The 23751-nt window shown below is 44.5% G+C and overlaps 1 protein-coding gene across 1 annotated transcript; it reads right to left on the bottom strand.

Annotated features, from left to right (window-relative positions):
* Positions 1 to 461: 461 nt before the first annotated feature.
* On the bottom strand, positions 462 to 21286 carry VDAC2 (voltage dependent anion channel 2). Its single transcript, XM_003271284.3, has 10 exons — positions 20884 to 21286; positions 20633 to 20688; positions 19524 to 19592; positions 17746 to 17795; positions 12586 to 12738; positions 12443 to 12495; positions 10829 to 11056; positions 9400 to 9550; positions 2155 to 2212; positions 462 to 1019 (listed from the first exon to the last, which is right to left on the bottom strand). Exons 2-10 carry the CDS (start codon positions 20661 to 20663, stop codon positions 928 to 930), a joined length of 885 nt encoding a protein of 294 aa, XP_003271332.2. The 5' UTR covers positions 20664 to 20688; positions 20884 to 21286; the 3' UTR covers positions 462 to 927.
* Positions 21287 to 23751: the final 2465 nt, after the last annotated feature.

The raw sequence follows: 23751 nt of genomic DNA, 5'->3' as shown, positions 1-23751 counted from the left end.
GCCTCTGGTCTCCTACCTATACCCACCTTTCAGTGTGTCTGCCTAGAAGGAAATAAGTAATGACCTCTCACAGTCCCTCAGGTTACCCTCACTGTCTACACCTTACTCCTCTTCTATACGCCTAACACCATCTCACCAAACCAGGGCCTACTTTATGCTCCTAGCAGTAGCTCACAGGGGTATGGTGTGTTTGTGTAACTTTTCAGCACCTTCTCTTTTTCCTTTCAATGATGCAGGGCAATTCTGCACAGACTTACAAACTGAAGAGTGTAAAAGCATGTATCCTCTTATTGTAGTCTTAAAAAGCTCGTGGAATTATTCTAGGGACACAGAAGATTCTGTGGCACAAATTTAGGTAAAGAGCAAAATACTCACTGGAAAAATTAAGTATTGGCTAGCTGCCACGGGGATTTGACCCTAGCTGGCAAACGTGGAACTCTGCAAATACTTGGAGCCATTAATTATGTATACTTGTTTTATTCATAATTAGTCATGTTCTGGGATACCAAAAGTAATAATGGCTGAACTTAACAAAATTTGTAACCTCATCTTAACATCCACTGATCCATCTCACTCAATGGTAATAGTCAATGTTTTTCTAAAGGAACATAAAAACAAACATGCACACAACTGCACAGTTTTCATAAAGGTCTATTTCATTATTGGTGGGTAGCGCATTTAACAGTTAAATACATTTAAATAATGTATAGGTGACTGCAGGACTGCAGCATTGGTAACTAGATAACCAATTCAACTAGAAACCAGCTAACAAGGAACTGTCTAAATACTTAAAATACAGCTCTTGTTGAGATCATCCTCTGTTTTGATCATCTTCTTGGGGGAAAAAAAGCCTGCTGCTGGTCACAATGGAAATATATTAAGGCCAAATCTTCTGATATCCATTCCCAAAGGTTTCTTTCAGCTGGATTAAGCCTCCAACTCCAGGGCGAGCCCAAGCTTGTGGCCTCCAGCATTAATGCTCTTCCCATCTACCAGAGCAGAGAGTGTAAGCTTCACACCTATTAAGACAAAAACCACAAAAACAAAAAACCATGATGTACCTGGCACTTCACTCAGTCTGGACCTTCTTTCACAGTCATCCCCAGAGCCTGCCTGTCACTTCCTCAGCCCGTCAGCTGACCTACTAGTGCTGGCCACCAGAGGGCTTGCCTTCTAGGTAACCATTCTAAGTAAGGCACTAAGTCACAGAGAAATGTTTTATAACAAGTTCAAAGTGTTCTAGAATATACTATAATGTTGAGTATACTATCCTGATGAAAAGAGACTAGAGACATAATCATAATTAGATCCTAGAAAGGAAAACCTACAATAAAGACACATTTGGGAATGGGGGTAAATCTGAATATGTATTTGGTATTACATTAATGTTTTCTTAGATGCGACAACAGTACTGTGCTTAGAAAGAAAAATGTCTTACTCTTAGGATATACATGCTAGGAGATGCTCTGTCTGTATGTCTGCAAAACATACATTTTTTAAAAAAACGTATGTGAAGTTTCAGAGACATAAATGTAGTAAATGTTAATAATTGTTAATAAATTGTTAATAATTGGTCAATGCAGGGTAAGGGCATATGATGTTCATTGTACCATTCTTCCAACTTTTCTTTAGGTTTCAAAATCACCAAAATAAACTTTGGGGAGGAAAATCCCTATCTGAAGGGGGAAAAGTCTCCAGTACTTTAAGCAGACTCCAAGATGAGTCATGTGCACTCTGAAGTTGGAGAAGCGCTGTTCTAGACACAGCACGCTTCAAAATATTATATGAAGTTAACAAGACTATAGACAGAACCAAAGCAATCTGAACTTTGATCAACAAAATAATTACTACAAAACATTTCAGATACAAGCGAGGAAACTGACAGGAAGTGGGTATTAAATAATAAGGAATCACTAACTTTCTTAGGTGTGATAGTATTATGGTTATGCAGAAAAGGAAAGACGGGCCTTATTCTGAAGAGAAGAAAAAAAAAAGGAAAAAGAAATAAAAAATTGTGGCAAAAGGTAAACATGTATTTATTGTACTCTTTCAACTCTTCCTCTGTGCTTGAAAGGTCTGCAAAATAAGCTGAAGAATGAAAACTAAATTTTTTTAATACTATCGAAACAATCCTACTTTATCAAGAATACTTACCAGGCCTCAGAGTCTGAGTATAGCCTACTCCAATTAAGCTAGAGTTGTTGACTTTTGCCTAAAATACAAAAACAACTGTAAGAAAAATATTTCAATAGAGACAAAGCCCCTACATGTTTCCCCATCATGTAGTCATGTTCAGTTTTATTCACGTGAGACAATAAAATTCAATATTATGTATTAAGCCAAACAAACCAGGTACTATTTAATTCGTATCCATTCAACTCAAAAATCAAATTCTCAGTAGGACACAATACTCATGATAGCCACTGGAATGTATCCAAAGACCCCAAACTGTCCGTACAGCACAAGAGTCTACGCACTCTCATAAAAATCGTCTTTGTTAATTCTAGTCTAGCACAACAAACCAGACCAAAATGTGGTACAAGTCAGGCTCACTAGAGGTGACACACAGCAGCCTTAAAGTGCAGGGTATAAAGTCTAAATTCACGACTTAGTTACACACATTACTACTTTCAGGACTCTTCCTAAAGAATCAAAACCATCAATGTCAAAAAAAAAAAAAAATCTCCAAACGACAAGTGATTCCTCTGAAGAATCAGATCAAACAATCCTTTATTCTCACATTCTTACACCTCTCATGAATGCCGGTGCCGCTGAGTTCTGGCTGTATGTAACCACTGTGCTTGGGAGGAGGTCCCAGTGAGGAATCATGTACCAATCCAGGCCCCTGCCTTCCTTGCACAATCCTAACATTTTAGGACTTAGTTACTGACTTCAAGGGCTGGAAGGAACCCTGAAGAGTAAGACATAGTAAGGAGTAGATTCTTTCTAGCTCCATTCTGTACCACCCCTAACATTATGAAGCCACACCAGAGGCTGGGAACACCTGCCTTCATTACCAGGGCCTAGGTTGCCTAGACATGCAACTTTGCTTTGCATTCAGCATTCTGAGGGCTACAGTATAAAGGTAACAAACAGCCTGTGTGACCAAAACAGATCTCCAAATGATTCGATGTCTATATTCTATGTGTATCATCCAAAGAGCCCAATCTAGAGAAAGAGATGATGTAACTATACAGACACAAACCACATCCAAAACACCTGTATTCACTTGGCACTACAGCCAAATATTCATGAGCTACCAATGACCATCTAAAGAAAAAAACAGGCCCGGCACAGTGGCTGACACCAGTAATGCCTGCACTTTGGGAGGCCAAGGCGGGAAAATCACTTGAGCCCAGGAATTCAACAGCAGCCTGGGCAACACAGTGAGACCCCTGTCTGTACAAAATTTTTCTAGCTTGCTATGATGGTGCACACCTACCCAACTACCGGGGAAGTGGGGGTGAGATGGAAGGATCTCTTGAGCCCAGGTGGCTGAGGGTACAGTGAGCTGTGGTTGCACCAGTGAACTCCAGCCTAGGCAACAAAGCTCAAAAAAAAAAAGAAAGAAAAAAAAAACCTCACTAATGACCATCTTGTGCCCTACAAATAAGAGCCTCAGACAGCTGGATAGACATTCCTATTACTGGCCGGGCGCAGTGGCTCACGCCTGTAATCCCAGCACCCTGGGAGGCCGAGGCGGGCAGATCACAAGGTCAGGAGATCAAGACCATCCTGGCTAACAGGGTGAAACCCCGTCTCTACTAAAAATACAAAAAATTAGCCGGGCTTGGTGGTGGGCAACTGTAGTCCCAGCTACTCGGGAGGCTGAGGCAGGAGAATGGTGTGAACCCGGGAGGTGGAGGTTGCAGTGAGTGGAGACTGCGCCACTGCACTCCAGCCTGGGCTACAAAGCCAAGACACCGCCTCAAAAAAAAAAAAAAAAAAAAAAGAAAGAAATTCCCATTATTGGCCGGGCTTGGTGGCTCATGCCTGTAATCCCAGCACTTCGGGAGGATCACAAGGTCAGGAGTTCAAGAACAGCCTGGCCAAGATGGTGAAACCCCGTCTCTACTAAAACTACAAAAATTAGCCAGGCACGGTGGCAGGCGCCTGTAAACCCAGCTACTCAGGGGGCTAAGGCAGGAGAATCGCTTGAATCCGGGTGGCAGAGGTTGCAGTGAGCAGAGCAGAGATTGCACCATTGCACTCCCACCAGGGTAACTAAGTGAGACTGTCTCCAAAAAAAAAAAAATTTCCTATTATTTAACAGTAGGAGTTAAACCATGAAACTGTAATAAGGAGTAGAAAAAATAAACTCAGTTTCTCCCTCTATACTCTCACAAGGCCTAGGGAGAATTTCCCACACATAAAGCAAACAATTCTGCAGCGGACTCCAGCTAGATGTTCTCTAATTCAATTCTGATACTATCTACCTGGAGAGATAGCATCGGATCACACAGGTTCAGGGCTCAGTTTCATAAAACTTCCCCGCCCTCATTTTCAATGCCAATTGAAAGCTCCAGGTTGTTTTGCCTCTGCTTCTTACAGACTGGTTATAAATCGGGGTTCCCACAACCCCCTGGAGTTCAAATAATTTCCTAGAACTCAGGGAAACACTTATATTTACCAGTTATATAGGATATTTTAAAGGATATAAATGAACAGCCAGATGAAAAGATACTTATGTATCTTTTCCTTTATAGGTGACGTCTTGAAGGGTCCCAAGCACAGGAGCTTCCATCCCTGTGGAGCTGGGGTGCCCCACCCTCCCATGACATGAATGTATTATTGTGTACCTTCCCGAAGGCCCCCTGGACTCAGTCCTTTGGGTTTTTACGGAGACTTCATTACAAAGGCAAGATTAATTAAATCACTGGCCACTGGCTCAACCTTTAGCTACTATGCCCTCCCCAAGGCAGAAGGTTTGTTCCCTAGCAACCAGCACTCCCTACCGTGTCATCTAGGGACTATCCAAAAATCACCTCGTTAACATAAGTTCAGATGTGGTTGAAAGGGGCCTGTTAAAAATAACAAAATAGCCCAGGGTGCAGTGGCTCCTGCCTGTTACCCCAGCACTTTGGGAGCCAAGGCAGGTGGATCACCTGAGGTCAGGGGTTGGAGACCCACCTGGCCAACACGGTGAACCTCATTTCTACTAAAAATACAAAAATTAGTCGGGCGTGGTGGCAGGCACCTGTAATCCCAGCTACTAAGTAGGCTGAGGCACGAGAACTGCTTGAACCCAGGAGGCGGAGGTTGAGGTTGCAGTGAGCAGAGATGGTGCTACTGCACTCCATCCAGCCTGGATGACAGTGAGATTTCATTAAAAAAAAAAACAAAAAAAAAACCCAATAACCCACAAAAGACTGTCTTTTCACTTTTATGCTCTGGAGCTGTTTCAGGAACCAAGGACAAATGGCCAAATATCTCAACAAAAGACACTCTTACTGCTCTAGTCACTTGGGAAATTACAAGGGTTATAGAAGCTGTGAGCCAGGAACTGGACAAAAACCAAAATATATACACCACAGTATCACAGTCCACCCCCTGGTTTCAAACAGAGATCCCTTACAGCAAAAAGGTCCATATATCTGTCAAGGATGTTTACATTTGTTGCATTTATACAACAGACATATCTACAAGAGTACAAACACAAATATGCCTATCATCTGGAGAAGCTACTGTGGGATAGGGACAGGTTTAAAGAAACAACCAGGCTAGGTGCTGTGGCTCACGCCTGTAATCTCAGCACTTTGAGAGGCTGAGGTGGGTGGATCACCAGAGGTCAGGAGTTTGAGACCAGCCTGGCCAACATGGCGAAACCTCGTCTCTACTAAAAATACAAAAATTAGCCGAGTGTGGTAGTGGGCACCTATAATCCCAGCTACTCAGGAGGCTGAGGCACGAGAATGGCTTGAACCCAGGAGGGGGAGGTTGCAGTGAGCCGAGATCACGCCACTGCACTCCAGCCTGGATGACTACGTCTCCAAAAAAAAAAAAAAAAACTACAACCTAATTGGTCCTATGAAAAAAAATAGCTCAGCAGTATGAGGAATGTGAGGTATGCAAAATTTATCAGGCCCAGAGAGACATGAGAACGAGACTTTAGTCACAGGACACACCCCCATGCCCAGGGGAAATTGTTTAAAAACATTTTGTACTTTTTCTCCTTCCTTGTTTCCAGGCTAGCTCGCAAATATCTAAAGTGTTACCGCAAGTTGCACAATGTGACCCTCACCCATTATCTTCATGTTCCTACAATCTGTGATACAAAGAACAACGTATAGCCAATCACTAATCAATGTTATTTCTGTAAACCAAAGAGAATTCCTGCCAAACAACTTTGTATCAGCCCACATCCTGTCCCGGATTTTTGGCCTTTAAAAACCTGTTTGTAACAAGGGCCAAATGGAGCTCAAATCCACTTGGATCGGAGTCTGCTGGGCAGCTGTCTTCATTATGGTGCAAATAAATTCTTTAAAATTGTATTTTGTGCCTTAGTTTCTTCCTTTAGGTTGACAGAAGCCACTAGAAACATCTTTATCTTCTTGTATCAGCTTTTTTTCCCCTTGATCTACTGTTATTTGTACCTTGTGCGGAACTATTCAGGACAGAAATCAGCTGATAGTGAGATCCAGTTCCTCCTCAGGCCAGTCACTTTCCATAGGTATTACATCCTGAGGAGGCTTCAACTCAATTTCACAATACATATGATCATCAATCAGTATTATAAGACTTATTTACACAAGGGAGTTTAATCTGCCAACAATATTACCATATGGCCGTATGAGCATGGTACAAAAAAATATCAGTTTCATTACAAATCAATAAGAATTAGATATTTGCTTTGCCTTCCCAACAGAAATCTACCCTTCCCCATTTGTCAGCCTTTATCTTGATTAATAAGCCTGACTACTGCCTCAGGCAATTTCAGATCATATTTCTCAACGTAATCTCTGACTTCTGACTTTTTAAATTTCTCCAAACTGGGCAAAATACAGCAAATACAGGTCTTAGGGGTAACTTTTTACCCTTGCAAGGTGGCTTTGAGGCTGGTGGTCAAGGCTTAAACCAAATGAAATCTGAGCTTGGTCTAGCATCAAGGTACAATCCAGCACTCTTTCACTTTGATTTTAGCTATTACAAATAACAATAATCAAGGGACTGTATATTTTGTTTGTTTCTTATTGTTTGTGTTTCCTTATGCACCCAGTGAACTAATTCCCTTGGAGTTGGATCTATCTTTGAATTGCACTGGTAACTTTTAAGTACCTGAACACAGCACAGTTGTGGCTCCATAGCAGGGGTGACCATCTGACCACCCAGGAGTCAAAAGTTCCTCATTTCCCATCCATTTATCCTTTTTCTTCCTAAACCATGCTTCGATGAGCCACTCTAGCTAGAGCCACTCTAGCAAATCCCAATCCTGACATCAATTCTGAGGATACAGAAAAAAACCAACTCAGTTTCTCCTACTATTCTCTCACAACACAGAATGCTTCTGTGACCACGTGTGAGGGCTTTCCCCACACACCAAGCAAGCAATAATTTCTGCAGCAGACACTAGCTAAATGTCCTCTAATTCTACCTGGAGACATCAGATGCCACAGGTTAAGGGCTTAGTCCCACAAGACTGCCGTCCTCCCACTTCAGATGCCAACTGCAAGCCCTAGGTTGTTTTAACTCTGCTTCTGACCTGGCAGCTCTAGAGGTTCCCATGAGCCCCTCCTTGAGTTCAATTAATCTCCTACAGCAGGTCACAGAACTTGAGAAACACTTTATTTACATTTACAAGTTTTAATAAAGGATATTACAAAGGATACAGATGAAGAGACGTATAGTGCAAAACACAGGAAGGGACACAGCTTCGATGCCCTCTCCAGGCATGCCACCTTTCAGTAACCTCAGCTACCCAGCTCACTGACCTCTGTCCTTGTGGGTTTTCATGAGGCTTCATTATACAGGCATGACTGATTAAACCACTAGCCATTGGTGAACAACTTAACCTACAGCCCCTCTCCCCACCCCCTCTAATCACACCTTGGTCTCTCCACTAACTAGCCCCCACCCTCAAGCTACCTAAAGATGGCCAGCCACCAGTCAACTCATTAGCATACAAAAAGATACTTAATACTTTGGGGATTCCAAGGATTTTTTAGGAGTTCTATGCCAGGAGAGGGAAGGAGAACCAAATATATACTTCCTAATATCACAAGGAGCATTAAGCAATGCTTCTGGGTACTGAATTGGAGTGGCAGCTAACATTGCTGAAGTGGGAAAGGCTAGGTACGTTTCCAAACTAATTCCCAGGAGTCACTAAATGACACAGGGGTCCCAAGCTGCCTTCCCATTTTAACTATGAACTCCTAGTAGCTGAGAGAAGCTTCTTCCACTGACATTAAATCTGTTAAAATGCCACAGACATCTGAGAACATCAATGCGAGTAACAGAATAGTGTGCTGTATGAATCTTGAGGTTTTTACTGCTGTAGTGCAATTAGAAATGGAGAAGGGGGCCAGCTGTAGTGGCTCATGCCTGTAATCCCAGCACTTTGGGAGGGTGAGGTGGGTGGATCACTTGAGGTCAGGAGCTTGAGACCAGTCTGGCCAACAAATCCCGTCTTTACTAAAAAATACAAAAAAATTTAGCCAGGTGTGGTGGTGGGCACCTGTAATCTCACCTACTCGGGAGGCTGAGGCAGAAGAATTGCTTGAACCCAGGAGGCGGAGGTTGCAGTGAGCCAAGATTGCACTACTGCACCCCAGCCCGGGCGACAGAGACTCCATCTCAAAAAAAAAAAAAAAAAAACAAAGTGATGATTAAAATACTAGCCAGGTACAGTGGCTCATGCCTATAATCCCAACAGCCTCCTTTGGGAGGCTGAGACGGGATGATAGCTTGAGCCTAGGATGGGCAACATATGGAGATCCCATCCCTACAAAAAAACATCAAAAAATTAGTGGGGAATAGTAGGAGGCTGAGGTTGAACCCAGGATGTCAAGGTTGCAGGGAGTCGTGATTGTGCCACTGCAGTCCAGCCTGGACAACAGAAAGCCTTAAAAAAAGAGATTAAAGCACTATTACTTCTGACACAATAAGAACCACTCAGGGACCAAAACACCAGCTATACCTGGGCTTAGACAGGCCTATGGCTCAAGGTTATTATCAACATTAACTCGGCAGCTTTTGAGGTTAAACAAACTCCGCCGGCCTGGCCTGGAAATAAAACGTCTAACACTGTATCCATCAAAAAAGCAGCATTTCAAAATCTAAAACTAATCTATCTGTAAACTGGGGACTGTGTGAAATCAGTTCAAATTTTCAACATAATTCAGTATACCCAAAGACTCATTCCCACAACCAAAACCCCCATTCTAAGTCCACAAAAGTACTCACAGAAATGGAAGCAGTGGGATCCAACTGATATTTAGCTGCAATGCCAAAACGAGTGCAGTTGGTACCTGATGTCCAAGCAAGGTTTACTGAAGTGTCAAGATCTTCACAAACTTTCTGATAAATTGATCCTCCAAATTCTGTCCCATCATTGCTATAAGATATTTTAAATTAGTAGATCTAGAATAGACAATGTAATAATGTCTAAGGCACAGGCTGATCTGTAGCATTACATTTAAATAAAAACCACAGCTCAAGTGGGGCTTTAGTGTTCCACTGAAAACTTGCAAGTTTTAACAGGTTTTTTTCCCCCAACCCATACCCATACAGGGATTGGTAAAATGAACCACAGAATATCCATTCAGTGGAATTATCACACTGTATTAAAAATGCAAGAGGTTCTAAAACAGCCTTTTGGTTATGATTTTATATATACACACACACATATAAAAAGGTGAACCACAACATTAACAAAGATTATATACCTAGCTGGCATGATTATAAGAAATGTAGGTTTTCTTCTTTGTGCTTCTGTTATTTACCAGTGAATTTTTACAATGGAAAGAAAAACATTTTAAGTACTTTCCGTGTATCTATCTAGTTTGAGCTAGGTAAAAACACCAGGCTGGATGCAGTGGCTCAACGCCTACAATCCCAACACTTTGGAAGGCTGAGGCGGGAGGATCGCTTGAGGCCAGGAGTTTGAGACAAGCCTGGGCAACATAGCAAGACCCCATCTCTACAAAAATAATTAAAAACAAACAAAAAAACAATAGCCGGGCACAGTGGCTCACGCCTGTAATCCCAGCACTTTGGCACGCAGGCAGATCACGAGGTCAGGAATTCCAGACCAGCCTTGCCAGCATGGTGAAACCCCGTCTCTACCAAAAATACAAAAATTAGCCAGGCATGGTGGCACACGCCTGTAGTCCCAGCTACTTGGGAGGTTGAGGCAGGAGAACTGTTTGAACCCGGGAGGCAGATGTTGCAGTGAGCCAAGATCGCGACAGAGCAAGACTCCATCTGAACCAAAACAAAAAAAGAAAGAAAAAAGAAAAAGAAAAAAAAAAACCCCAACAACAAAATACCATACATTTTAGGCAATCCTATCAAGTCAGCATCTCACACATCAAGATAATTAAGTAAAATGAAGGTACTGGTAGCAGTCTGCCAATATCTAATGCCTCTTGTAAAAATACAAGCGCATTAAACCCCATATAAAATGAACATTTACTCTCTCAGCACCAAAGGTCAGACTAACATTCTTCTACTATAAGCTTTCAAGGGGCACCCTAGAAATGACCAAGAATGATTTTGTTTTTAAATGTGATGAGAAATCCTTTAGGGTGCACCCAGATCAGTAAGAGATAACAGACATCAAAATCATCCTCTGAGGGCCTACATCACAGTATCCTATGAAAGAAATACTTACACATTAGTGTGTAGCTGGAAGTCCCCAGTCCTGTAGCCCACTGCAAAGTTATTCCTTGTCAGCTTTGATTTGGCACTGTCAAAGGTCATCTGGTACCCAGCAAGCCAGCCCTCATAACCAAAGACAGCTGAACCATGGATTGCAGGTCCAGCAAAATCAAAGTCAACATCACAACCAAGGTTTATACACTCCCTCTTGTAAGAAGACTTGATTTTACCACTTTTCTTTCTGGAAAAAGAACAAACTGATATCACTGGGAAAAATTTACACACACTTCTGCACAAGAGAGCACAAAACAGACTTAAACGAACTGTAGTATGACCAGGGAGCAAAAACCAGCAATACAATAACAGGGAGTAAAAAAGTCAGCTCAATGAACTACAAGACAAGGACACATGAGGCAACTGGACAGCCATCTAGGAAGACTGCTTTGCAGAACTAACAATCAGTCACAAAAGCCTGTTAGAAACACATTAATTGCCCAAGTTAGTGCAACAACAAAGAAGCAAATATTTGAAGGCAAGCCAAATGATAGCAACCATAGTACTCTAAAAGCAGATATAGGCCAGGCATGGTGGCCCCCGCCTATAATCTCAGCACTTTGGGAGGCTGAGGTAGGCGGATCACCTGAAGTCAGGAGTTTAAGACCAACCTGGCCAGCATGGTGCAACCCCGTCTCTACTAAAAATACAAAAAAAAATTAGCCAGGCATGGTGGCACACGCCTGTAATCCCAGCTACTCAGGAGGCTGAGGCATGAGAATCGCTTGAACCCAGGAGGCAGCGGTTGCAGTGAGCCAAGATCGCATTGTTGCACTCCAGCCTGGGTGACAGAGAATAAATAAACAGGTTGGGAGCGGTGGCTCACACCTGTAATCCCAGCACTTTGGGAGGCCACAGCAGGCAGATCACAAGGTCAGGAGTTCAAGACCAGCCTGATCAACATGGTGAAACCCCATCTCTACTAAAAATACAAAAATTAGGTGGGTGTGGTGGCACATGCCTGTAACCCCAGCTACTCAAGAGGCTGAGGCAGGAGAATCACTTAAACCCGGGAGGCAGAGGTTGCAGTGAGCCGAGATCACGCCACTGCACTCCAGCCTGGGTGACAGAGTGAGACTGTCCCAAATAAAAATAAAATAAAATAAATACAATAAAATAAAATATGAAAAAAAAAAAAAAAAAAAGACTGGGCACAGTGGCTCATGCCTGTAATCCCACCACTTTGGGAGGCCAAGGTGGGCAGATCACCTGAGGTCAGGAGTTCCAGGACAGCCTGGCCAACATGGTGAAACCCCGCCTCTACTAAAAATACAAAAATCAGCTGGGTGTGGTGGCACGCACTTATAGTCCCAGCTACTCAGGGAGGCTGAGGCAGAAGAATCGCTTGAACCTGGGAGGCTGAGACTGCAGTGAGCCAAGATGATGCCACTGCACTCCAGCCTGGGTGACACAGCGAAGACTCCATCTCAAATAAATAAATAAAAGCAAATGCAGAGATTTCACCACCACAAGGTAGCTTAATAAGCTATCAGACAGTAAATGTACACCTTTTCTAAATATACAAAAGAGAAATACTTTTAAATGTAATACAGATAAAAATGTCTGTGCTTACCCTGTGTTTGGTGAGAAGGTAGTATCAAATGTCAGTTTCAAACCTTGACAAATCTATTTTGAAAGAAAAGTAATTTGTTTTTTCTTTTTTGGAAATACAAAAATAAATTAATAAAATTAATACTAAAATTTTCAAAATGTTACCTGGTCTTCAATTGCGATTTCTGTTCCCAGAGTGTTATCAGTGTTCCACTTTTCTGTGAAAGTCAGACCATACTCACACCACTTGTATTTGGTCTCCAAGGTCCCAGTAACTTTACCAGTGTCTGTATTAGATGAACCAGACGTTGAAAATTCCTAACAAGACAATCAATAATTTCATGAACATTCTCATAAGCCCAGAATTCATCACTGCCTTACACACACGCACGCAAAAAAACTCGCTGAAACATTTGGTAAATTCATGAATCCTCCTTTTTCTAGCTTCCTGAACACTCGTATCCCTCTGCACTGTGCTACTCTCTAAGCATATGTGAGAGTGACAAGCCTTTGAGCAACTGACTGCCACTTTACATACACAGGCTGACATTTCCAATCAATCACAAGTTAACCTGTAGTGAATTCTCAAGTGAACAAACTGTACACCTTTTTTTTTTTTTTGAGACAGAGTCCCACTCTATCGCCAGGCTGGAGTGCAGTGGTGTGATCTCGGCTTACTGCAACCTCCGCCTTCCAGGTTCAAGTGATTCTCCTGCCTCAGCCTTCCAAGTAGCTGGGATTACAGGTGCCCGCCACCACACCCAGCTGATTTTTGTATTTTTAGTACAGATGGGGTTTCACCATGTTGGTCAGGCTGGTCTCCAACTCCTGACCTCAGGTGATCCACCCACCTCGGCCTCCCGAAGTGCTGGGATTACAAACGTGAGCCACCGCGCCCAGCTAACTGTACATCTTCTAAGGAAGGTTTTGCTAAGGTGATTTTATTTGGGATTCAAAAATCAATGGGGGACTGAGTGTGGTGGCTCATGCCTGCGATCCCAGCACTTAAAAGACCAGCCTGGGGAACGTAGCAAGACCATGTCTCTACAAAAATTAAGAAACCAGCTCAGCGTGGTGGTGTGCGCCTGTAGGCCCAGCTACTCAGGAGGCCGAGGTGGGAGGACTGCTTGAGCTTGGGAGGTCCAGGCTGCAGTGAGCCATAATCCCACCATTGCACTCAGCATGGGTGACACAGTGAGACCCTGTCTAAAAATAAAATAATAATGTACCAATCCCTGGTTGCACACAAACTGAAAAAGAAAAAATAACGGAGGGCTTATCTGAATTTTTTTGTTTTTTGAGACAGCATCTCGCCTCTGTCTGTCACCCAAGCTGGAGCACAGTGTTGTGATCACAGCTGACTGTAGCCTCAACCTCCCAGGCTCAAGTGATCCACATACCTCAGCCTCCTGAGTAGCTGGGATCACATGCATCACCACGCCAAGCCTAAGGAAGACAGCTGATGTGAAAATAATAAAGAGACTACAGCCAGAAATTGTGATATCTGCAGAGTGAGAAATATCAAAAACTGTATCAATAGGAGGAAAGGCCAGTCATCCTTCTCTCAGAAAACAGAACATTTGTGTAACTATTGCTCTGCTGTTAGAGACAAATCCTTAGGTCTTATATCACTCTCCTAAATTAGATCCTTTCATTAACAGGAATTTCAAGTCAAAGCATAGCCCTCAACACCTATACTAAAAAGCACTGGACTGGCTGGGCGTGGTGGGTCACACCTGTAATCCCAGCACTTCAGGAGGCCAAGGCGGGCTGATCACTTGAGGTAGGGAGTTTGAGACCAGCCTGCCAACATGGTGAAACCCCGTCTCTACTAAACATACAAAAATTAGCCGGGCATGGTGGTGCATCCCTGTAATCCCAGCTACTCAGGAGTCTGAGGCAGGAGAATCACTTGAACCTGAGAGCCTGAGGTTGCAGTGAGCCAAGATGGCACCACTGCACTCTAGCTTGGGTGACGGAGTGAGTGAGACTCCATCTCCAATTAAAAAAAAAAGCACTGGATCATGTTAGGAAAGAACACTAGATATAAAAATTAGGAGTTCTGATGTCCAGTTTGTGTCATTTACTAAATGCAGGACCCAACTTTTTACTGAGCAGGACACAACTTTTTGCGTTTTTTTTTGGAGACAGGGTCTCACTCTGTCACCCAGGTTGGAGTACAGTGCCACAGTCATAGCTCACTGCAGCCTCAAACTCCTGGGCTCAAGCGATCCTGCTATCTCAGCCTCCCAAGTAGCTGGGACTTCAGGTGCCCACCAACAAGCACAGCTAATTTTTAAATTTTTTTGTAGAGACGGGGTCTCACTATGTTGCCCAGGTTAGTCTCAGAACTCCTGGCATCAAGGGATCCTCCTGCCTTGGCCTCCCAAAGCGCTGGGATTACAGGAATGAGCCACTGTGACCAGCCTCACTTAACTTTTTTGGGTCTGTTTCTGCAACTATAATTACAAAGCCTACCTCCAGATGATTAAATTGAATTGACACTGTGAAAGTTTGTACATTTTCATATGCTCCACAGAACAGGAAAGCATTATTAAAACAATATATGGAACAGGTTTTTCTAGCAGATAGTTTCAATGGGGAATGTGTGAGTAGCTATTTTTAATCCTGAATGACATTAATGACTCTTGGGGCCCCACCTATGGCCATCCATCAGCCCACAGATCAAGAGCCAGCCTATATACACATGCCAAGAAGGCCTCAAGAAACAAAGCCAACACCACCCTGTGGGACCAGAGTTGGGCCAGATTACAGCTCATACCCTTTACTCTACCACCAGAAATTTTGGCTTCCACATTCTGGAGTGGCTTCAGTAGCTTTGCTGTTCAGGTAAGAAAACAGAACCAGGTATTAATGGGACTTATCTGGGGCCAGAGACATACTACAGGATCAATACCATGGCTGTTGAGTTACATGTATTAAATGTGAATAAAAACATGCTATATCTAATCCAGCTTCTACATATCCTTCATGCTCTTAAACCTACTTCCATAAAACTTTCCCTAACCCTATACACAATAATCTATTCCTTTCCAACAAAGATTTGCTTTATCAAACGATCTAGTATTTGATATTAATTATCTCAGTATTCTCAGTTTATTTTGTCTCTCCAACTAGAAAGTAAGCATTTTAAACACAAGGACTGAATCTTTTTTAGAAGGCCTTTTGTGTTTCAACAAATACACTAGGGGTCTCAATAGACTAACAATGGGAACATTAAAAAACACACTAAATCACTGCTCTGTAACCTGTTAACTTGGCCAAATAAGTCATCCAATCATAACTAAACACCTAGGCTTCTTTTCAGACCAAAAAAACCAAGCGACAGATAAGATCAATGTAAAACCCCAGAAATCCAACAAGCCTAGGCTTTTAAACAACTACCGGCCTAGCGCTGTGGCTCACGCCTGTAATCCCAACACTTTGGGATCACTTGAGGTCAGGAGTTTGAGACCAGACTGGCTAACATGGCAAAACCCTGTTTCTACTAAAAATACAAAAATTAGCGGAGCATGGTGGCAAGTGCCTGTAATCCCAGCTACTTGGGAGGCTGAGGCCAGAGAATCGCTTGAACCTGGGAGGTGGGGGTTGCAGTGCGCTGAGATCACGCCACTGTACTCCAGCCTGGGCAACAGAGCAAGACTGTGTCTCAGACGGAAAAAAAAAAGAAACTACAATACGATTAGTTTAAATAAATATCAGTTGCATGCACTACATCAAAAACGTCTATATAGGCCGGGCGCGGTGGCTCACGCCTGTAATCCCAGCACTTTGGGGGCCTGAGGCGGGCAGATCACAAGGTCAGGAGATGGAGACCATCCTGGCTAACACGGTGAAACCCCATCTCTACTAAAAATACAAAAAAATTAGCTGGGCGTAGTGGCCGGTGCCTGTAGTTCTAGCTACTCAGGAGGCTGAGGCAGGAGAAAGGCATGAACCCGGGAGGTGGAGCTTGCAGTGAGCTGAGATCATGCCACTGCACTCCAGCCTGGGTGACAGTGCAAGACTCCGTCTCAAAAAATAAAAAAAAAGTCTCTCTGTATATATATACATACATATATCGAAATAACCTATAGTATTCTAATATGCACACACTCATACCCATCCCCAAAATAATCTTAAAAATTTTTAGAGTAAAAAAAATTGCACAAAGTTAAATTTTACTAGCTGGGCATGGTGGCTCACATATGTAATCCCAGCACTTTGGGAGGCCAAGGCTGGTGGATCACTTGAGCTCAGGAGTTTAAGACTAGCCTGGGCAACATGGCAAAATGTCATCTCTAGAAAAACTACAAAAAATACTCGGGCATGATGGCTAGGGCCTGTACTCCCATATGCTTGGGAGGCTGAGGTGGGAAGATTGCTTGAGCCCAAGAGGTCGAGGCTGCAGTGAGCTGAGATTGTGCCACTGCACTCCAGCCTGGGCAACAGAGTGAGACCCTGTCTCGAAAAAAATTAAATTTTAGTTTATCCCCTTTGTAACAGTTCATTGAACTATCAAGACACCCAAATACCAAAATATTAACCTCTTTAAAAAATATTCTTGGCTGGGCATGGTGACTCACACCTGTAATCCCAGCACTTTGGGAGGCCGACGTGGGTAGATCACCGTGGTCAGGAGTTGGAGACCAGCCTGGCCAACATGGTGAAACCCCAGCTCTACTAAAAATACAAAAATCAGTCAGGCGTGGTGGCAGGCACCTGTAATTCCAGCTACTAGAGAGGCTAAGGCAGGAGAATCACCTGAACTCTGGAGGCGGAGGTTGCAGTGAGCCACGATCACACCACTGCGCTCCAGTCTAAGTGACGGAGTGAGACTCCGTCTCAAAAAAAAAAAAAAAAAAGTCAGATCAGGACTCCCTAAACTCACAACATACATGTGGAAATCTTCTCCAGGGAGAACTGCTAGAAAATGGACATTATATAAATGATTAGTACACTCAAATTAATGAGTTCCTGATATTTTTATGCCCATAACTCTGACGAGCATTGTTGACAAAGTGTTACAAAAAGTCTAATAATGGGTTCCCTGCCTTCAAATGTGTAATCTTACTGAGTAAAGAGTACCACCTGACTGATCTTTCCTATGTTCCTTGTGCATACATAATATGACGAAAGACCACATGAAAATGAGAAATCACATTCAAGGCCAAAATAAATCAGGTTACACGCAAATCTCTTAAAACAAAGTTAACTTCTACCTCTTCTTTAAGACAAAACAGGTAGACATCTTTCAGTTATGACCATTTTACAAGTTGAAAAATTATAAAGGTTCAATAGAACTTACTCAACAGTAACACTCACCACGCCACTGCAAGACTTTGTTTTCACATCCAGTTTCACCAACCCAAAACCTTCAACAAACAGACAGCAAAAGAAACAAAATGATTCTTTTGTATGAAAGATGCATAGCAATTGTTGACTATACATAAAAAACAAAAAGATTCCACATATTCAGAGGTGGATAAAACTGTGTTAATATACAATATTTAAATGAAATTGTTACAAATTCATCTTTTGTAAACTGGCTTATAAAGGGCAGAATTATCCCTATGCTGCTTTGTCTAGTTTTCTGGTAGTCGGTACACAAAAGAATGCTTTCAAACTATTCTTTTTTTTTTTATTTTTTGAGACGGAGTCTCACTGCCACCCAGGCTGGAGTGCAGTGGCACGATCTCCGCTCACTGCAACCTCTACCTCCCGGGTTCAAGCGATTCTCCTGCCTCAGTCTCCCGAGTAGTTGGGACTACAGGTGCATGCCACCACGCCCGGCTAATTTTTTGTATTTTTAGTAGAGATGGGGTTTCACTGTGTTAGCCAGGATGGTGTCGATCTCCTGACCTCCTGATCTGCCCACCTTGGCCTCCCAAAGTGCTGGGATTATAGGTGTGAGCCACCACGCCCGGCCCCCAAACTATTCTTAAACTTAAATATCAGATTAAAAAATCATTCAACTTAAATTTCAGAATAGCTAATAACTTATGATATGGCCAGATGCGGTGGCTCATGCCTGAAATCCTGGCACTTCGGGAAGTCGAGGCAGGCGGATCACTTGAGGTCAGGAGTTCAAAACCAGCCTGGCCAACATGGTGAAACCTCGTCTCTACTAAAAATACAAAAAAAAAAGCTGGGCATGGTGGCGTGTGCCTGTAATCCCAGTTACCAGAGACGCTGAGGCAGGAGAATTGCTGGAACCCAGGAGGCAGAGGCTGCAGTGAGTTGAGATCACACCACTGTACTCCAGCCTGGGCAACAGAGCGAGACTACGTCTCAAAAAAAAAAAAGAACAAAAAACAAAAACAAAACCAACTTATCACAATACAGACATTTAGGACATTTATGCCGATGGAGTATTTCCAACAATCTAAATAAAGGGGAGGAGGGTATGGAACAAAATTTTCCAAGAAAACTCAAATTCACCTGAAAAAGCTCCTAACTCTAGATAAAGTATTAGGAGTCACCACAAAAGCAAAACAGTAATATATCATAACTCTAGTCAACCAAGGCCTAAGCTATAACTGAAAAAAATTAAAGCACAAGCCGCTTTTTCTTAAAGGCTCAAATCCTCTAACTAGTTTTAAAAAATTTGGGGAAATTGGGGGAGGGGGATGTAGACTGTCAAAGAACTATTTTCACAGAAGTTTAATCTAAGTATCTTAAGTTTCTAATAGAAAAATTAATACAAGGCTGGGCACAGTGATTCATGTCTGTAATGTAATCCAACCAGGCTTTGAGAGGCCACTGTGTTTACCGGGTAACACAGTGAGACCCCACCTCTACGAAAAGTAAAAAAAATTAGCCAGGTGTGGCAGAGCGTGCCTGTAGTCCCAGCTACTTGGGATGTGGGAGGCTGAGGAAAGATGATTGCTTGAGCCCAGGAGGTCCAGGCTGCAGTGAGGTATGATCGTGCCACTGCATCCAGCCTGGGCAACAGAGGGAGACCCTGTCTCAAAAAAATAAATAACTCTCAATTTAAAGCAGCAAGATATTTACAATTTGCAATGATTAATCTGATTTCGCTAAGCAACCCAAACATACATTTTCACTCTTTATCTAAAACGTTTTAAAAATAAGGTTCTTACCAAATCCTTTGTTGAAAATATCTCTGGCAGCTTTGCCGAGGTCAGCATATGATGGAGGAATACACATTGCTGGTAGAAAAAAAATTCCAGTGTTAATGTCTCTATTCTCCCATCTTCTATCCAACAACTAGAGTATGACCCGCTGCTGATATTAAAATTCAAGCAATCCCATTTGTTAGAATGTTTTTTATGCAGTCAGGAGCTACAATAAAACTATAACAACCCATAAAGGAGATACCACCAACGAATTATTTCTAAAACAGATAACCATGGTTATACAAACTTGGGAAATTCGTTCCAAAACAGAAAAACAGTCTATTACCTACAACCTCACTTCCTAGGACTGGACAAGTACAAAGAATCAAACAAGTATTTGTGTGTATGGATATGTACATATCTGCCAAAATTCACTGACATGAGCTGATTTAACTAAATTAGATAAAACCAAAACCTAAGACTAGGCCCTTTGCCCTGATACGTCCTTTAATATCTTCGCTGAGGTGAAAACCAACATCCTGGAGTGGGAAGAGAATTTAATACTGGGAATTTAAATATTGAAACTTGGAAAAAATACTGCCATCTGTGTTTCACTCGAATGTCTACATCAACTAAATATCAAATAGCGCTTCAAACTTACTAATGTGACTCCCAAGTCCTCAGCCAATGCTGTGCTGCTTAAGGGCAGGCAATCTGAGCTCATTACACCAGCTCATTCATTCCACAAAGCACGTCCACGCCCTTAGGAGCACAAGTAATGACCTTGCGCTATCACAAGAGGGACTGCTACTTCCTCTAGAAAAGTGACTGATCTGATCCTCCAAAGACGGAATCCCCAATTAATAACTTTTTACTTCTGTACGTCGAAGACATGTACAAAAGCTGAAAATCCATGCGGCCACAGACCAACTCCCCGGGCCTTGTTCCCCTATTTGAAATCCAGCAGCCCAGCCCCTCCTCCGCAGAGGAGGTGGTCAGACGGTGGAGCGACCACCAAAAGCAGCCGAATTTCCAAGTTCTTGGAAAGATGGGGGGAAACAAACTGCGGGTTTCTGGTCGACAGGCTTCGACTCCCCGCCGCCCCATCCCGCAGAGATCCCTGCTCTACTTACGACGCGCGCAAGTCTGTCCGTGGGTCGCCATGGCGAGGCCGCTGGAAGAGGGGAATCTGCGGGAGGGACAAGAAGTGCGGTCAGCTGGGGTCAAAGGGCCAAAGGGAGGTCCCCGACAGAGAGGGGAGAGGGGCCGCGGGGCAGCGCGGCCATCTTAGGAAGCCAGGGCCGACCCCGAGTCCGGCGCGGGCCTCCCGCTTGGCCGCCGCGGCCTAGGCCCCTGGGTCGGCGTGAGGCGGGCGCGGCGGTACCTGGTGGTCTCCTGAGGGGGGCCGCCGCCACCGCTCCGCTAGCTGCTGAAGCCGCTCGACACGCTCGCGGTCGGGCTGCAGCTGCAGCGGCTGGAGGGCGAAGTGAAGGAGACACCGTTCCGCCCGCCGCAACCCTGTCCGCTCCCAACCAGGACCCCGCCGCTGCCCCCGGGGCTGTCCGCCGCGCCTGTCCCCGCAGCGCAGCCCGCTGCCAACTCCAACCTGCTCCAGAGCGGCCACGTGGACCGACAGCGCCCCGGTCCTGCAGGTGGGCTGCCTCCGTCCGTCGGTGGGGATCGGGAAGGCAGAAGCTGCTGGGCCTTGGATCAGGCAGCTATCCGGGCAGCCTCAGAGGCGAGGGGGCGGGGAACGGCGGAGGCCTCGTGCTGGGGACCGCCCGGGAGGGGGATGGGGCAGAGGCCCCGCGCGAACGCGTCACGGATGGGGCGGGGCGTCGGCGCGTGGCAGGGGCGATAGGGCGCGGCTGCGCACCACCGGGGTCACGTACATCTCTCCTACTCCGTTTATGCGCTGGTGCGGGTCCCCCCAGAAACAAAGCCCTGCATAGGGCGCCTGCGGGAAGTCAGCTGAGCGTTACTCACGTCCATCCTCAGCTAGCGCAGCCTGCGCTTCTGAGGGACCGCTTCTCTTTCCCAGCCCAGGGAGAACGAGTGGGACACAGGGGCGCCACCTCCAGCCCCTTGCGCTTTTCTGCCCTCTTTTCCCACCTTGGTGTGACTGCCTTGCTGTGCTGGGCTGTGTGCCTGAGAGGTTTTTTGGGACTGCCTCTCCCTGAACAAATGTGAGCGGGTCCCAGCGTGCCCCACCCATTTCCACTCCGCCTTAGGCTTTCTCTTCCGCGGCTCCTCCCCACTCAGGCATGGCACTGCTTCACACACGCACGGAGCCGGAGCTTGGCGAGGCAAGCCTGCTCCGGGCCCAACTTCCTCTGGATTATGGGCCTGGAGAAAATGTGGAATCATGCCGAGCAGGCGTTAGAATGCTGCACCCGCGTTCCCCGGGTGTGCAGGAAGGGTGACAGAGCTATTAGGTAAAATGTATAGGAGGCCGTTAGTTTAGACTGAGCTCCTGCATTAGGCCCATCAGACCAAACCAAATGGGGTTACTCATGCTAAAGTTCCACACTACCATGCCAAAGCTAGGATCTTTATCTGACCTTACAAGAAATCAGGAGAGAAACAGAGATGCTAGCCAGATCCCCAAACAGGCTGGGCGCGGTGGCTCACACCTGTAGTACCAGCACTTTTGGATGCCAAGGTGGGCGGATCGCCTGAGCTCAGGAGTTCCAGACCAGCCTAGGCATAGTAATACCCTGCCTCTACCAAAAAAAAAAAAAAATAGCCGGGCGTGGTGGCTGGCGCCTGTAGTCCCAGCTACTTGGGAGGCTGAGGAGAGAGGATCGCTTGAGCCTGGGAGGTTGAGGCTGTAGTAAGCTTAGATGGTGCCACTACTGCACTCCAGCCTGCCCGCTGGAGTAAGACCCTGTCTCAAAACAAAAATCCCCAAACAGGTCAGTGTTAGCTGGCATAAAGAAGTCCCGTGTTCTTTAACCTTTACAAGAAAAGTAACTTTCTACCAACTAACCCACTTTTTGTTTCTGCTTCCCTCGGCCCTTTTCTATCTGTAATAGCAACACTTCCTCTTCTCATTGGAACATTCATTCCATTTTACAGAATGAAGCGTTGCCCAATTGTAGAATTGGAACTAAAAGCCAGAGATGTTTAAACTAAATTCTTTGTAATTTTTTCTTTCAACAGAGCCAAAGGAAAAAGAAAAATATGAGCAGTCTAATGAAATAGAAATGGGTTCAATTGGAACTCCCAAAGCAGTCATCTATCTCAGTAATTTCGCCGGTAGACCTCAGTGGTTTTTTGGGTTTTTTTGTTTTGCCTTGTTTTGTTTTTTGTTTTTTGGTTTTTTTTTTTGAGACGGAGTCTCGCTCTGTAGCCCAGGCTGGAATGCAGTGGCGCGATCTCGGCTCACTGCAAGCTCCACCTCCGAGTTCGTGCCATTCTCCTGCCTCAGCCCCCCGAGTAGCTGAGACCACAGGCGCCTGCCACCACGCCCGGCTAATTTTTTGCATTTTTAGTAGAGACGGGGTTTCACCGTGTTAGCCAGGATGGTCTCGATCTCCTGACCTCGTGATCCGCCAGCCTCGGCCTCCCAAAGTGCTGGGATTACAGGCGTGAGCCACTGCTCTCGGCCTACCTCATTTTTTTAATCTATGAAATGACAAATGAAGTGATCTTTAGTAGCCATCAGCCATAGTCTCTGAGCAAAGCCTTTTCCCCCTTGACTTTCTCTGGCTTTGAAAGCCATGTCTGCTCAAATGCTCTCAAGGTTCTACCCTCCTCCTAAACCAGAAAAGGATGGGCTTCCACAGTTCAAAACCCAGATGAAAGCTGCAGCCTGGAAGATCTCCCTCCCATGAGCAAGCCCAGCCAGCTGTCTTGCCTGGTCATGACTGGGCTTACTCATGTTGCAAAAGGTTAGCAGAATTTACTTCCAAGAGATCAGGCACCAGAAGCCCTCATTCATTCCTTCATTCGAGCTCAGACAGGTCGGTTTGCAATCATCCTGGCTCTTCTGGGAAATGGTCTGGTATGTTTGATGTTATTGTGAGGCTAATAACAAAGAGCGGCATTTCCATCCTAACTGCACCACAGCACACTACCTCCCCGAAACACCCAGTCTGATAAATGAGTCACCTCCACTACCTGCAGCAGGGCTTATTCACAATGTGAATTATCTGTAGCAATTTGTAGCCCCCTGTACTTCACTTTCTCTGTGGCTTCACCTTCTGCAAACCCAAGGAATGTACACAATACCTAATGACCAGGGGAAGAA

The sequence above is a fragment of the Nomascus leucogenys genome, chromosome 18, assembly GCF_006542625.1.
Source record: "Nomascus leucogenys isolate Asia chromosome 18, Asia_NLE_v1, whole genome shotgun sequence".
Taxonomy (NCBI): Eukaryota; Metazoa; Chordata; class Mammalia; order Primates; family Hylobatidae; genus Nomascus; species Nomascus leucogenys.
This window is presented reverse-complemented; position numbering and strand designations above follow the sequence as displayed.

Bases quoted from the DNA above. Each gene is read 5' to 3' on its own strand.
- VDAC2 (XM_003271284.3), bottom strand. From the start codon at position 20,663: ATGGCGACCCACGGACAGACTTGCGCGCGTC. The intron at 12,496-12,585 runs GTAACATTTTGA...CTTTCAAAATAG, and splicing joins AAATCGCAATTGAAGACCAG to ATTTGTCAAGGTTTGAAACT. The intron at 2,213-9,399 runs GTGAGTACTTTT...TTTGTATTTTAG, and splicing joins ATCCCACTGCTTCCATTTCT to GCAAAAGTCAACAACTCTAG.